The sequence below is a fragment of the Salarias fasciatus genome, chromosome 16, assembly GCF_902148845.1.
Source record: "Salarias fasciatus chromosome 16, fSalaFa1.1, whole genome shotgun sequence".
Taxonomy (NCBI): domain Eukaryota; kingdom Metazoa; phylum Chordata; class Actinopteri; order Blenniiformes; family Blenniidae; genus Salarias; species Salarias fasciatus.
Window position 1 is genome coordinate 20,613,932 of NC_043760.1, and position 16,533 is coordinate 20,630,464.

General features: G+C 42.6%; 1 protein-coding gene across 1 annotated transcript in view; it reads left to right on the forward strand.

Moving 5' to 3' along the window:
- Window positions 1–16,533, forward strand: part of edar (ectodysplasin A receptor) — a 31,204-nt gene that overhangs the window by 10,722 nt on the left and 3,949 nt on the right. Inside the window, exons 2-9 of the mRNA XM_030112512.1 lie at window positions 73–138; window positions 2,997–3,116; window positions 6,565–6,746; window positions 8,798–8,883; window positions 12,527–12,604; window positions 12,687–12,812; window positions 12,939–13,013; window positions 15,283–15,355. Of these exons, the coding sequence (XP_029968372.1) occupies window positions 88–138; window positions 2,997–3,116; window positions 6,565–6,746; window positions 8,798–8,883; window positions 12,527–12,604; window positions 12,687–12,812; window positions 12,939–13,013; window positions 15,283–15,355 (791 nt within the window). The 5' untranslated portion in view covers window positions 73–87. The remainder of the gene's footprint in view (window positions 1–72; window positions 139–2,996; window positions 3,117–6,564; window positions 6,747–8,797; window positions 8,884–12,526; window positions 12,605–12,686; window positions 12,813–12,938; window positions 13,014–15,282; window positions 15,356–16,533) is intronic.

Below are 16,533 nucleotides of genomic sequence, written 5' to 3' on the forward strand. Positions count from 1 at the left end.
TGTTTGAATAAAATAAGACATTCTATGATTGATGACTACTTCTCTTCTTTTTTCTTTTCTCCGGTGCCCCAGGAGGAAGACGCAAAAATGTTGGAAAGGCGAGGTCAAAAGAAGTCCATCTTTCTGTCCTCATTATTAGTAAGTTTTTTTTTTGTTTGTTTTTTTTTACTTTTTACCTCATATATATAGTCCTTTGAATTCATTTCATTAATTGTTCTTTTTCTGTCTCCCTTCTCACGCCCTCCCGTTTCATCACATTCATTGCATTTTGCTCTTTCATCTTTTTTTTCCCCTGAGGTCATTTTATTTCTAGTTTATTTTGCCCTCTAAAGTTATTAAAGCAGAACTTTTAAACTGAAATAATCATTGTATTTCTAGTACTGAGCCTCTTGATCTCCTGTTGGTCTACCAGCAGTTTGAATTGCAGACACGGTCGACTCCACAGTTGGCACCTTGTCATGCAGACTTTGTGGTTTCATGTCAGAAACTTGCAAAAGTCTGCAGCACTTGTACCAATTAGTTACCCTTGGAGTTTTTATAGAGAGGAAACATAATTATAATCTCAGATCTTTTTTTTTTTATTATTAAATTTAATTTAAACCCACCGGCATCATTCTCAAAACATGCCTTGTCATGCAGTTTGTATAAATAACTAGCATAATATCTCTTTGAAAAAAAAAGTCTGCAACAAACTTAAGGGATGAAATTAACATTTTCCTTAATAGATTATATTATTTGATGACCTCTTATAGAGTACTTAGTTAAAAAAATTGCTTCCTTATATTTTTACTCTTTCAAACCAATGATTGAATCAGACCAGGTTGATTAGACCAACATTCATAGCTTGAGTTCTGATTAAAGGGTCATAATCGAATTGACTGAGAGGCTGAACACAGAAAAAGAGACAAGCTTGAAGAGCTGGGTGTAAAGTTTCTTGAGTTGTTTATGCGATTGTAATTTTGTAATCACGATGTTTCAGAAACCGTGTTTTGTTTGCCTGCAGTGCTGCGCCTCATTGCATCTGTCCTTTGCTCACCGCGCCACGAAAAAACATCTCTCAAACAAGGAAAAATGTCTCCTGAACCCATGTTGATCCAACGGCCGTTCACCTCCACCGATCTCCTTTCCGATATGATGAAGTAAAACAATAGCTGGCGTGGCAAACACTGATAGTTGTAGTTGTACAAAAGCATAATGTATGGTGGTAATCATAGAGAAATGGGTTCAAGGTATTTCGTTTAATAGCAACTGAAAAGACACAAAGTTTTGTCAAGACATGTACTGAATTTAAAGCTATTTGCCTGACCTAACCTAACCTAACCATAACCTCAGCTCCTCACCTGAAAGTGTGTCGACCCCCCTCCTGATGGTACCGGGACAGAAGAGCGAAGCCACACATACGGTGTACATGCATACATTTATCCAAACAGGCCAGCGCCTGGAGTCTGAGAGATGGGGGGGGGGGGGGGGGGGGGGGGGGGTTTGAAAACAATAGAGAGAAGATGGTGAGACTTAGTCATGCACTGGTTTACTTTCCCTCCACCGTTTTCTGGACAGCAGATGATTTTTAAAAGCCAGTTAGCTTGTTTGGAAAAGGACAGTGTGTGCCTGGTAAGGCTCTGAATGCCAGCTGCTACTTATTACAGCGAGCCACAATGACACAACGCTGCATCGCACCACACACAGACAAACGCGCAATCACGTCCAGAGGACAATACTCTGACTTGCATTCATTTCCTGAAAACGTTCTTTGACCAAAGCCACAACTTGTCTAAACCGAATCCTCCTCCTAACTTTAATTTATTGCTGAGCTTACCCTTAAACCAGAAAGAAGCCCTCGACTGTGTAAACAGATTGTCCCCTTGACTTGAGTAATAGAGGCGCACACACTCGCGCACGCATGTTGAAAGAAATGCTGCTATTGCGCAAATGATCAGAACACACACACACATACATCTTCTTCAGCTTCTCACTGACCTGATGTGTTCTGTAAATCATCTTAAACCATCTCAACTAAGCACTCAAACCCAGCCAACGCCCGAACCCACACTTCAACTTAACCACGGCCTTGACCCAGCGCTTTATCTCTGTAAGTCGTTTGGATGTGGCTATTGGTAACTGAAAGATGAAAACGATTCTCAGTTACGTCTTTCCTCTTGATAAATCAATCGTCTGCAGTCGGTCTCCACCATCTCCCATACAGTATGTTGATATCTGCCTTTCAAATGTCCAAACACTAAGCATATGAAAGACAGTTCCTTTCAGATCATTGTGCAAAAAATATGAGCACAATTAAAACTCGCAAAAAAACAAAAAAACAAAAACGTCTTTGATTAAGTGTCAGTCATGCAAATAAAGTCATTTTGGAACTTTAATTGCAATAAAAATGCAACTTTATTTGGGCAAAAATCAACACACTTGAATAAAACACAATAACTTAACTTCTTCAAATGAAGTAAATATTGATATGACTATGTTCTAAAGCGCTATATGAGCAAAAAATATTGTTAAAAATAACATTTTTGAAAACACAGCATTATCATGGTGTTTTGAACAAGCCATTGATGTTGTTTATGAAATTGTCGGACATAAAAAAAACTCTCAGTATCATCATAAGTACAGATGTCCAGTCAGTCTTTTCTGATAAGGAGAGCAGGAGTTAGAGTCATGATAGTTTTTGAATTAGTGATTGTCTGGTCAAAATGCTGTACTTTTCCACATTTCAAATGCATTTCAATTTGTTTACATCTGACATTGCATCTGATCACAAATCAGTGCAGAAAAGCCTTTGAGCGACGTGCTTCATCCATCATTCCAGCATCTTCAGATGCCGCTTGTCAGCTGCAAAAAAGCAGAAACTCCGTCTTTTATGACTCGATCAGCTGTGCTCTGAAGGTGTAATTGCATTAGTGAGAGCGTGTCACCTCGGTGCTCACACGTTATCAGTGTTGTTTCGCTTTTTTTTTTTGTCTAACCTGCCCTCCCTGCCCCTCCAGGTGTGCTGCATGATCGCGAGCGCGGAGTATTCCAGCTGCGGAGAGTACGAGTTCTTCAACCAGACCAGCAACAGCTGCCAGGCCTGTCCGCAGTGCCAGCCGGGCCAGGAGCCGCACATGGTGCGAAAGCACGGATTAAGTATTCCCTCTGCGGATCTGTCGGTGTGAAAACTGACGACGCTGTAAAACTCGAGTTTCAGTGTTGTTGCGCCCACCCACAAAACACACACAAACACACACACTCACACATAGCTGCACAGTGAAGGGTGCCTAAATTCAAATGAACAATTTCTTCATGGTTTTATTGCTCTCCTTGACTCTGATGTGAAGGCAGGCGTTACGGTGAGAGACTTCCAGTAGTCACACGGCGGTTTAGCCTCCATCAGCGCGTCTGCTGACAGCCAGAGTAACACCCTCCTATCAGCGACAGCTGCACTCGGAGTCGAACAGGGTCAATTATAGTCACTGTAATTGATTTGGTGCTGAGAACTTTGACGTGAGCCCATTTTCTCTTTCTGCAGCCGCGCGCTCGCAGCGGTGCGGTTTAATGCGGCGATAGTGGTGTAGTGATGAGGCAGTTCCCGTCGCCAGTCCGTGCTGATGGGCTTCTTTTTTCAGCCCATTATGAAAAAAAGTGACAAGTCAGAAAAAAGATTTCCTATCAGCACTATTCGTCCTGGAAAATGTGTGACAACATATTTGATAAAATGACAAAGTCCATTTATTTTAAAAAATGGACTAATGTCATCTGAATCGCACAGCTAATGTCACTTTTTACTGCCTCGTGTTCAGATTTATGTTAATGTTTTGTGTAATATTCTGCTGCGAAGGCCTGTTTTATGAGATCTGCGTGTGTGTGTGTGTGTGTGTGTGTAGTTAGAACAGATTCTTCTGACAGTGAAATATGTGACAACTTTTTATCGTCCGCCTCAAACCAAAAACAAGAGCACAGACAAAGACGCATTGTTCCTCCTAATATGATGAACTCACAGACTGCCAAATATTTCAGTTTCCTTCAATTCCCTGCTGTACTTCAACATTAATATGGTTTCCTCAAAGCACAGTTTAAGTCAGAATGGGAGCTGGTCAAACAAAATATAATACTTAGGAAGGCAAAATAAGCAACATCTGGACTAACAAGGTGGAGGCGTTTTCGTTTCAGGAAAGTTATGAATGAATGAATCAATTAATTAATTTATATATTTTGAGCAAAAATATTAGTTTAAACTTAAAAACAAAAGACTAGAATACAAATGAAAAAGAACAGTGTCCGAAAAGGAGCAGGAAGAAGTGTCCTGGGTGTATCCTAGTCGTTTACAGCCACAGCCTTGAGTTGGGAGAAGCGTTGTAGAAGACGGAAAAATGGCAGCAGATCAGGACATCCTGAGGATCAGTCCCCTGTCTCCCATTCTCATTTCCTACTGTCTTTCAGCGCTGTGCGCTATCATCCAGACAAAGCTCACAAATGTTCTCACAGTGTTTGTTTAGTTTAGTTTTTTTCTTTCCTCTCTTCCGCCTGAACCCATTTTCTTCCTTCCTGGCTTTTGTTTCATTAAGCCATGATGCAACCCTTGCCAGCGTCTCCAACAATGTGCCGTGAACTTGTAAAATGAAATGATCGACTCCGCTCCCTGGCAGAGCCGATAATGAGAAGCTCAGTGCGATCAGCGTGGAGCTCTGTCATAAAGAGTAATTCAGCCATTTGTGAGCAATAGAAACACAAGGCGAAAAAATGAGTTTAATCAGTGAGTTAAGAGTTCTCTTTGCACTTTATCCCGCCTGTCTGATCCTCTTGGTGCCAAGGCCTATAATTCAACACTTTTTCTAAATCCTCGAGCTTCTCCTGCTTGTGTATGTGTGTGTGTGTGTGTGTGTGTGTGTGTGTACTTTGGCACGCTTTAAAGAAGGGATAACCACAGGGTACCTCTTCACAACAGAGACTTCAGAAGACATATTCCCACACATGCAGCCTCGCACAGACGCCGCGCAGCATACCACACAGTGACAAAATATTCAGTAATCCCTCTAATGTGCCGCCTGCGTCCAGATTCCCATGCTGTTTTGCGTTAATGTAAACACCCTGCTCCGATTTACATTTCCAATTTCCTTACTTGTACCGGGCGATGAAAGTGCTGCCGAGGTGAGGGAGCGTCGAAACGTCGGGCACTGAAGTTTCTCGTAAGCCTGATGTGTCGAAGCTGCACAGCACTGGGATTATGTTCCCTTGTGATGCCGACTGCACCGCAGCTACCCTGGTTTGATGCTGCATGGGGACCTACTACATGGTCTCTTACCGTCTTCCTGCACTTTCCTTATTTCCCTTGAATGTCAACTATTGACACAAAGCCCCAGCATGTTTTGAATTCTGGATTTTTTTTTTTTGTTTTTGTTCTTCCCGAACCTCTCTATGCATCACAGGAAACATTCGCAGAGGTGATATAAGTGCTTTGAAAAGTAAGAATCCTCAGATCCCTGCTAAACCGAAGGAGAGTCACAGCAATCCCGCGTGCAAAAAGATCCAAAGCGAGCTTTAACCCGAAGCGACATGATCCTGCCGATACCTCGCTGCAGCTCCATATCAAACAATCACGCTGAGACTTGTGGACGTCAAACAGAAGGGAGCGAATATTAAATTGATCAAGAACTGGTCCTCTGTAGCCCAAAGCGCAGGGGCAGCGGCCTGTTTTAATAGACAGATAAAAGTAAAAGGGAAATGAGCGATGAAAGACAGAGCGAAAACAAGACAGAGTAAAGTTCTGGATGTGTGTGTGTGTGTGTGTGTGTGTGTGTGTGTCTGTGTGTGTGTGTGTGTGTGTGTCTGTGTGTGTGTGTGTGTGTGTGGCCTGCTTCACTTTCCTTCTGAGAGGAATTACCATGTGGACGTGGGAGGAGATCGATGCTTGGAAACAGAATGATGAGTTGGTCATCTTAACCACTACCAAGCATGGAAAGATTTGCACAAGAGCACAGCATGTTTGGGGCCAATCAGATCCTCTTTTATCATTTTAAAAAGAGGAATGTTAGATTTGCTAAAGGCCAGGCTCAAAACAGATTTGTGTTAGGAAGCGTGTTTGTTTGGTGTACATTTTTCAGTCTGTGACTGTTTGATGTCTCTGTGTGTTCGTTAGCGCTGTGGTGGACTGGACGGTTCCCAGCATTGAGCCCAAGACTCCAAGGTCTTGTTCGCATCGCAGGCAAAAGTGACAAAAATGCAACTTTTTTTTTTTTTTTTTTTTAACCATGATCCATATCTGATTTTTAATTTTTTAACAATCTGAACACAAATCAGATCCAGACCTCGTTCATATGCGGTCCCAAATCAGATACACATCCATTGTTTTTCAGACGTCTGTTTGGTCGTGCCGCGTTTGCCACAGGCGTCACAATTCTGCAGTAGTACGACCAAAGTCACTGGGATCTGATGGCAGTCACATTTAAAACATAACAATGTGTACATCCATCTTTTCTAATCGACTTGTCACTGGTTGTGGCTGGAGCCCACCCATGTGCACACGATACGAGATGTATCGTTTAAAAATCCCGTTTGTGTCTGTGTGTTGTTTTGCAGACTTGCGGCTACGGCGTGAAGGATGAAGACTTTGCCTGCGTGCCTTGCCCGCAGGGAAAATACTCCAAGGGGAAGTACGAGATCTGCAGACGTCACAAAGACTGCGACGCTCTGTACAAAGCCACGGTGCGCGTCGCCGGAACCCCGGACAGCGACGCCGAGTGCGGACCCTGCTTACCTGGGTAAAAACCCAACCTCGCCAAAACACACACGCACAATACAGAACCCGTTTCCAATACTGCAGCTTTAAAGAGTCAGCCGACCGCAGGGCTGGACAAGCCTTTGTTGGGGTTTGTCTCCAGCCTTGTCAAACAACGCTAGAAAAACAGAAGGCAAATAGTGTTTATGACTAAAATTGAAGCGGCCAGTGGAAGATCACAAGTGTTGTGGTAGTTTAAAAAAAAAAAAAAAAAAAAAGTGAACTGTGTTTACATATTGCCAGATTTTTGGCCACCCCAGAAATGGTAAGAGGTTAAATGTGTAATTTCAGAGAGTGAAAGTCTTCCTAAGATGGAGTATTTCAATCTGATCAAAGCAGATTCATGAGACATGTTTATTCAATTCGGCCTGAGTCACATTTTCCGAACACAACAGGACATGATACCTCTGATTTTCTGCTCAGTTAGCATTCACGTGTGACTACACACCCTGTCTCCTTCAATAGATTTCCAAAAGCATTCTGGACTTCGAGGCTCGTGTCTCGTTCATATGTTTCGTTTTTTTTTTAATTTTTCCAATCTTATTTAGTCAGCTCAGTTAATTCTGTCTCACACCACCCTCATCCAACACATTTCATCCACACTGACACACACACACGCAGAACTGAGTGATTATACACTGATTGCATATCCTACCCATTCAAAGATGTGCTGTATAGCATGTTTACATTTTAAATATGACTTGCACATGTAGACTGATGCATCTGCTCTCTGTAACGTGCCCTAATTTGCCGTGTGAACGGGCCGGCCTTCCAGTTCAATGCATCCTCTCATTCCGTGCACGCACACACAGAGTAAATCTCGCATTCCTGGTTGGCACATGGCAGCTGTCTGTGCAGCCCCTGTCACATAAAAATATTAACTCAATTTAAATCTTTTAAGTGTTTCCAGATCTTCCTCTCCTTCTTCCGCTATTGTCTTTTGTGTAATAAATCAAGCTTCCCTTTCTTGCTTTGCTGAAAAAAATCGATTCAGTGTGCCAATGCAAAACAGTTTCTTTGTGATTTTTTTTTTTACCTTTCATTAAGTATGAGCAGTATAGAAATATATAACACCATGGCACTGATGGATTTAGCCATAAAGAAAAAAATAAATCTAATCATGATTTAGGAGATGCATTTTCGAACTCATCCACTTAGAGAGAGATTAATGTTGAGAGCTCCTCCTCCTGTCATCACGCCTTCCCGCTTTCTCTGATCAAATATCCTTTCAGAGGATGTTTTTGCTTTTGATTAGTATTATTTTTACAGGAGGGAGTGTGTGCAAACACTGATGTTCCATCTTGTCGGCGCTGTTTGTGGTGTATTGTGTGTGTGTGTGTGTGTAGGTGTTTTTGTAGGTGCACTGCAGCAGACAGAGTCCATTCAGGTTCAGTGTTGAACATTAACAGGCCCAAACAGTTGCTGTGTCTCAATGCAGTTCATTCGAATCCGTTTCCACTGAAATGGTTTCTTCTGATTTCCCAGTGGGATTCATGCTAAATCATTAATGTCTTGATTACTAAATAAGAATTTCACAGAAGACTGGAGCAGTCATGACCCTCTCCGGTACATGAAGGCATCAGACCTGCAGGCCATTAGCTTTATGTGGATTTCGTCAGATATTCCGCCTGTGCCCCGGAGCCTAAATGATTAAATACCACCAGCAGTCTTTCACAGATTCGCCCTCTTGGTGCCTCCCACTCTCCTTTATCCTGGTCGACACTTCATATCTCAGGGCGATACCTGTACCTGGCTGTGTTTAGTGCCTCTAAGGCATCAATTATGTACATTTCTTCACAGAGTCAAACTTTTCACCTCGGCTACATTCCCCCATACCTGAGCACTGTGCGAGTACAGTGTGTCTGGAAGGTAGACTCCACACAGACGACACACGCCGACCACATCTGCTCATTGTGTTTATGTTAAGGGAGATCAGTGCATGTGTGGGAAAAGCTTCACATCAATCCTGTGAAGCCTTTCTTTTTTTTAATCTACAGACTTTTTAAACTGTGTACAATTTGTCTTTCTCTTCAGGTATTACATGCTGCAAAACAGACCCAGAAACCTCTATGGGATGGTCTGCCACTCCTGCCAGAACGCTCCACGCAACACCAAAGAATGTAAGACCTTCTTCAAACTTTTCCTAATTCCTTCCTACTTTCTATTTTTCTAAAAACATCATTTCCAACATTAATCTTTACAGCTCTGTTTCTTTTTAAACACAAAAGTCATTTCCACTCGATGGAAGCTACCAAACATTCCTGTTTTCTCTCTAAATGGAAGGAAATACGATACGACATGTTGTTTAAAAGCAGATGCACACTACTTGAAGCAAAAAGCCTGGATTTGATTTAAGCAAAAAGATTGTGCTCAGTCCAGCAGTCTTCACAGCGTGGGCAGAACTCAGAGAGAGGCTGCTTGATCCCACACCGCAGCTCCAGACCCCTCGGTTCCTCTCCACTCTAGGTGGGCTTCACAGGTACTTAGGCAGATGTGGGAGCTCAGTCCCCTCCCTCTCCCGCATCACCACTCCTCTGTCTTCCCAGGACTCATCTGTCTCACTCATTATCCTGCATACCTCTACCTGTGAGTGTGTGTGTGTGTGTGTGTGTGTGTGTGTGTGTGTGTGTGTGTGTGTGCATGCGAACATGGCGCCAGCTGTTGGTGCAACCACTCATCAGTGTTTATTTATACTCGCACTGCAAAAAGCTGTCATGGAACATTTCTAGTCTGCTGTTTTGGATATTATCACAAATTATAATTTTGGCATAAATATAGTAACCATATGACAGCACCAGAGAACGTAGGATGCTGTGCCACAATTATTTCCTCCCCCTTAAAATTTATATTTACTAAATCGTGTAAACTTGATTTTTTTTTTTTTTTTTGTCCAAAATTGCCAGGGACAGTTTTTAGTTTCCTACAATGATTTTAATCGAGGGTTATTACCTTTTTTGAATTTTTCATGGAACAAAAAAAAAATGCAAGATGTATTGAAATGTCATCCTGTTTTTACAGGCAGCAGCAATTTAATCACAAAGTAAAAGGAACCTGAACAGACTGTTGATGCTATTCTATTTTATCTTTAGATGTAAAGCCATCTATTCTATTCTATTCCATTCTTTGAAAACATTATTATAAGACCGATACCAAGCTGTAGATGCATCATGAACTTTGAATCAGTGTTGTTAAATGGTAAACTGTTACTTCTTGTCTGCATGTTACATAACAAACACTTTTTAATTAAACCCTTCTAAAGGAGAAGAATGCACCCACAACAGTAACTAAAGAAAAGAAAAAGTAGCGGGAAGCAGGGAGTTGTGTTCGCTGTGGATGAAGACAGGCTGACGCTTGTCGTGTAATCTGTAAATTACTCCCGACTCCTGCACCGCTGTGTGTGTGATAATTAAAACTTTCTGCCTGTATGAGAAAGAAAGATGATTAGCAAGTGTGTGCTTGTGCTGATGCGACTCTCTGGCACGCTGCTGATAAGGACCTGTCCGCATCGCTCCGCTTCCACCGCCGCCGCTTGATTTCTATTAACTGCTGGTGCCCGTTTTCAAGTAGGAACAAATACACCAGAAGTATTTAAATAAAATGACATTTTCTCAATCGACAGAGATCATGAGCTGATATGTGGTATCACGACTCTCACCTCAAACAAGCAGGCTTTGATTGTCTTTCTTTTTTTTTTCTTTGAATATACCTCCACTGCTGTGTAATTCTGCTCCTCCCAGGGTTGTTTGGACCTGAATGCCTCGATTGCCCTGCAGAATTATCATTTGCAGTTTGCGTTCTGCCTGTGAGACATGATTAAGATAAAAAAAAAAAAAAAAAAACCACAAGACGCTAATCAGAATTCCAGTTCAGACTCATGGCTATTCGGAGAGCGTAAACACACACTCAGAGTTAATGTCTGCAGCCACGGGGCAATTGGATGTGTTTGCATGCGCGCGTGTACGTGCGCGCGCTTTTGTGTGTGTGTGTGTGTGTATGACAAAAGGCTACGAGATCATGGGAGGCAGCAGGGCACATGCCAAAGATCTCTATAGCATATCAGCTCTGTGAAATGAAAGGCTGATTAAAGGAGTTGATTTATGAGCTGCCGGGAGTTTATAGCTCCATTAGGAGGCGGAAAAAACAGTCGAAGAAAAAAAAAAAATCAAAAAGACAGACATGGAGAGAGAGACAGAGAAAGGAAGCCGAGCACGGCTGCTGTGGGCCTGATGTCTGACGGAGAGGGTTTACCTGCTGCTGGTGGTGCCGGGGATTTGCTTTTCTGAAATGTTGATCCAGTGTGTCGGGTAAAGAAAACAGGAGTCAGTGAAATGCAGGGCTAACATTGCGCTCACGCAGCAAGAGAAGTGGGACAGATTCCAGTTTATAGCAGGCACAAAAAGCAACATGGCCGCCACTGGTGGCGCTGCTTTCTTTACTGTAAAGAGACAGACCGGCCGATCTCCACATAACACGAGCAGCACGGGGGTGAAATGAAGCTCAGGAGGTACAACTGAGTTTCACATTACAAGTATGCATATTTGAATATATATTCTACACTGTCTATTTCATAAAGTTGAACAGGGTGAGCTATGCTCCTCAAAGCGCCCAGATTAACCACATTCAGATTCTTATTCCCCAACTTTTGCACTTCCCAGTTTCTCAAGATAGCACCATGATGTGTGAACAATACGACTGGAAAGCCTGCAAGTAACAACTGATCAAACACTGCAGGCCCCCCCCCCCGCCCCCCCCCCCCCCCCCCCCCCCCCCCCTCCAGTAACACAAACTGAAACGCTTTCTAATTTCTAAATGTAAATGGTGATACAGTGTTTGTGCCACTTGAAAAAGAGGAAGAGTTTGAAATTGTGTGCAACACTTTCATCAGGGTTTAGAAGTAAGAGATTAATAGGCAGGCAGGGACAGAACATCAAATGCAATGTATAAAAAGAAGCCCAAGCGATGCAGTTTCCATGTTATATAATTGCACAGGCTGTATTTAACAAGGCGTTTACTGTTGTAGGAGAAGGTCTGACAGAGACTAATGGTAAATACGATTAGTGGCACAGCGGATTTGATTCAATCAAATGTTACTTTTACTAAATAGTGTCATGCAACACTTTTGTTGAAAGAAAAAGTTCAATTAACTCCTAGACAGGCATGCCACAAACAGTGGATTATTGAATTTGAACCCTGCCAGTAAGATCTGTTTAGTTCTCCTCCAAAACAACAAACTGCAGTGTTTTCTTGTTTATGAAAGTAAATTATGATGCAATGTTTGTGCAACTTCTAAAAGGAACCGTGTAAGATTTGCCAGGATTTAGAAGGGAACAATAACACCACTGTCCTGTCTGAACATGTGTGTTGTACACAAAAGTAGCAAAAGCCACACATAAAACACCTCCGTAGCGCATCAGTTCAAATCTTGTGTTTGATTTATGCTGCTACATGTTTTTCTGATCTGTCCTTTGGACAGCACCAGGCTCGTTGTTTAGTCCCGCTTAGTAAATATTATAATTGCCTGCTGGTTGCGGCGCCAAATTTGCTGTAAGGACATCTCCTGGAAAAGACACAAATAATCAAATTTCCTGAGAATCTCAAGTTGTTTCTTTCCCCAGACCACCGAAGGTTTCAATTAACGCGCCGTCTTCTCCAGAAAGTGACCACCATGTGGAGCCTCTGCCTTCCGAGCAGTAACAAGCAGGACTAAACATTTTTTACCAAAACAATCACAGTTAATGAAATATGTGCGCGTGTGTTTTGTAGGCATGCAGAGCAGCAAGCCGAAGGAAAAACCTCCGATCGACCCTGGAAGCACGACTGTCTTCCCCCATCTCAATAAAGGTAAGCACACACTCAGAAACATAACAACTTCATCTGTTTCCATTCATTCCTTCATCTTCATATAATTGCGTTTATATTTCAGATTCTGCAGGACAAAGTCACCTGGCCACAGCTCTCATTATTGCCATGTCAACCATCTTCATCATGGCCATTGCCATCGTTCTCATCATCATGTTTTACATCCTGAAGGCCAAACCGAGCGGCCAGGGTGAGAGACACGAAAACAAACACACGCGCACACACACACACACACACACACACAGCCTCATCTCATCTCTGCAGTTGGCTGTGGCGTTTTATAACATGCTCTGTCGCCGTGGGTGTTTGTCTGCAGCATGTTGTTCTGGACAAGTCGTGAAAGCGGTGGAGGCACAGGCCAACAAACAGGAAGACAAGAAAGATGTCCCTGGTGAGACACAAACACAACCACTTAAAGGCACTGTTTTTACTGTCTGCTCCGTTTTTCCATTGTCAGAATGGGGAGACTCGAATAGTAAAAAGCAATTAACTTGTTTACATGCACACACAGTCCTGGTTACAAACCTTTTCCACTCCCATTGTGATGTTTACATAAAACAAAACTAATCTTGTTATTCACATTCTGGCCCACATGGTTCTGTCCAGACGGAGTTTTGACTCACTTGCTTTTTCTTTCCCTGGTTTGTCAGAATCCAGAGAGAACTCTGATCCAGGTTTCCAAAAAACAATATGCAAAAACACTTAAATTCAATAAAAATGTGTCAGAACTTTGAGGCGGTGTTTAAGCTGCAGTGTAACTGAATCACAAAGTGACACTAATTTGGCGCAAGTCTCAAAGAAGATCAGTAAGGTTAGAAATTAAGGATGAGGTCAACAAGGTCTGAGCATAGAAGTTTCTACATAACCACTGCAGTGAATGGTTACTTTATTGAGATCATGCAGAGTATACACTTACAAGAGTGATGGCCTGTTTTTCTTTCAAACGCTCTGTCTCATGTTCTCATTGTTTTCATATCTGCAGAAAATAAACAGGCCGACAGTCCCTAACTGATCACTGCCACATTTCCATAAACTCCACTGGTGTATTGCAGTTTTAAACTCTACTATTGCTGTTTAGACTGCAGCTTAAGTCAAATCAAACCCAAACAAGACCCTGGAATAGCACAAAGGGATATAATTATAGTAACGTGGCAAACTGTTTTCCGTCATCAGATTTAACCGCTTTAAAAATGGATCCAAAACATCCCCATTGACGCAGTAATTTGAAGAATACGCCGAGGCATGAACGGATACCAACCAGCAATTATGGTAGTAATTATGTTAATAATTGCTGGCTCCACATCATGATCACTAAATCCTGCAAAAATCCTTCACAAACATAATGAGGTGTCTGTACGGATGCCTTTGTTGCAAATGATTTTTTTTGTTTGGTTTTAACTGAAACTCGAAATCACTTGTTTTTATTTCTACCCAGAATTTTATTTTATTGGTTTTTAACAGGAAAGTCTCTGGAGAGTGGCTTTGTGAATCATATATTTCAATGTCTGCCCTACACCCAAAGCAATCCTGATGAACTCCATTTTTTTTTTTTAAAAAGTCATCATCCCATCACATCTGTTAATGTAGTTAATGTCAGTCCACCATGTTCCTGCACATTTTCAATATGGACCGTCATGCAAATGAAGACTATTTGTGCATTGTGTGGGAGTCAGTGTCAGTGTGTGTGTGGCTTCGTGATCGACGTTGTGTGTGATGAGTTTATCATGGTGGAATGTGAAGCTTCCAAACTAAAAGCCATACGTTGCTTTAGGCGCCATTTCTCCTGACAACAATGATGCTCTGTTCAATTTCACTCCCAGACTGAGTGACTGACTAACCACTTACATGTGGCGTGAAGGGCAACACACACACACACACACACACACACACACACACACACACACACACACACACACACACACACACACGCACACAGAGTGAATGTTATTAAAAATGAGTCTGCATTGTTAGTTAATGGTGAGTTATGATAAGTGTATGTATGTAAGTGTTTGTGTGTGTGTGTGTGTGTGTGTGTGTGTGTGTGTGTCTGCACTTTGGATGCCTGGTGTGTAAGTGGAGGAGGGCAGTCCATTGCTCGGAGCTGTACCGGAGCTCGCTGTCATTCATGTAGACACTGACTTAATAAGGCTGCGGAGATGAAAGACACATTCACTTTACCTCACACACCCACACACACACACACACACACACACATACGAGGGGGGCATTTGTTCCACTTAGGCATTCACTCATTGCGCTGTCTCTCCCTATCAGTATCCATGATGTAAGTGTAATTTAACACAATCCTCACAGTAATCATTTTATACGTTGTTCCAGTGGCAGTTCCCGGTGTTTGAAAAGCCTCTTATAGCCCGAGGCATCTGTCCTCCTTTGAGTATTGTAATTCGTGCCAACATCTGTTAAAAATTGTAGATGTTACACGGTCTTGCTTTGCGACAAGAAACTGCAGCCCGCAACGATGGGATGAGACCGTTTCTGATTTTTACGTCTTGGAACTGAGTCATCTGTCCAACCATGGCCACACATCCCCAGGGAGAACATGCACACTCCATATACACTGCTTTCTGAGTGTCTCTGGTGTTTTGCAGAAGAAAAAGATGTCCAGTAATCCAGCGTGTCTGTCCTTTTTGAATTTCCAGATAATGTGGTGATCTACTCGGAGAAAGACGAGTTCGACAAACTGAAAGCTGCTCCTCAGAAGGCAGTGAAAAGGTGAGTGAAACCGATCTGGTCGACGGAAGACTGCATAGACGTTTTTGGACAAACAGGACCGGATGAAATCTATATCAATCTGAGGTGCTAGCGTCGTTTCGATGAAACATTTTTATAGTGTCAACAGTGGAGAGTTCTCCAGTTTTTGCTCTTCCCAGTTTTTAATATCAAAACAGACACACTTGCTAAATCTATCAGTCATACTGTATATACTCAAGTGAGAGCACCTCTGCTATAAGCCTGTCTTGTTTCTTTTTTTAATAAGAGCCATTATGTGGCTTCAGTGCAGGAGGAGAGGAGGGTTTGGATCGGAGTGAGGTTTAGCACTGACGAGCCCTGAAGTCTTGTAACGGACAGAGGGGGTAGTTGTTACCGAGGATAGGGGTATTTATTCCAGGCCTCACCCAAAACCACCACCAGGTGAGAGCATGCCCTGGCAGACGACAAAAGAATGACGGCTTTCTCACCCTCTTCACTCTGCATACATCTCATGGAGTCTCTGGTGCTGTGAGGACAATGCTGCTTTATGAGCTGTGGCTTCTGAGTCCTGCGCTCAGAAAAACCGTCGCAGCACTAAAGTCAAATGCTACAGTGTGTAAACACACACAGACTGTTGGGATATATGAAAGCAGAGAGGATGGGAGAATAGACGGGACACACGTACACGCACACCTCGGTTTTCGTCAAGAGTTCATGGTTGTAATGGTGATTCAAGTCCCCAAAGGCACAAGAATAGAAACACACACATGCATGCACATGCATTCTCACACACACACACACACACACACCTTTCAGCATTAATGGCAGTAAATAGTGTGGTATAGCAGCATGCCAAGAGATGTGCTAACTCACTGCCTCAGCTGCCAGAGTGGGTGTTAGATGTCTGGGAAACAATGCCATTTTGTGTGTGTGTGTGTGTGTGTGTGTGTGTGTGTGTGTGTGTGTGTGTGTGTGTGTGTGTGTGTGTGTCTGTGTGTGTGTCTGTGTGTGTCTGTGTGTGTGTTCGGGAGAAGACTGCGGGACACTGAAACAATGGCATTTTGTGAGCATCTCTGTCAACAAGGTGCTTTTGCGAGAAAATCCAGAGCAGGCAGGGCGAGGGAGAGAACCGGTAATAAAATGATATTACACGGTATCATATTGTAAAACGTGGGGGCCTTTTCAGTCAATCACAGGAA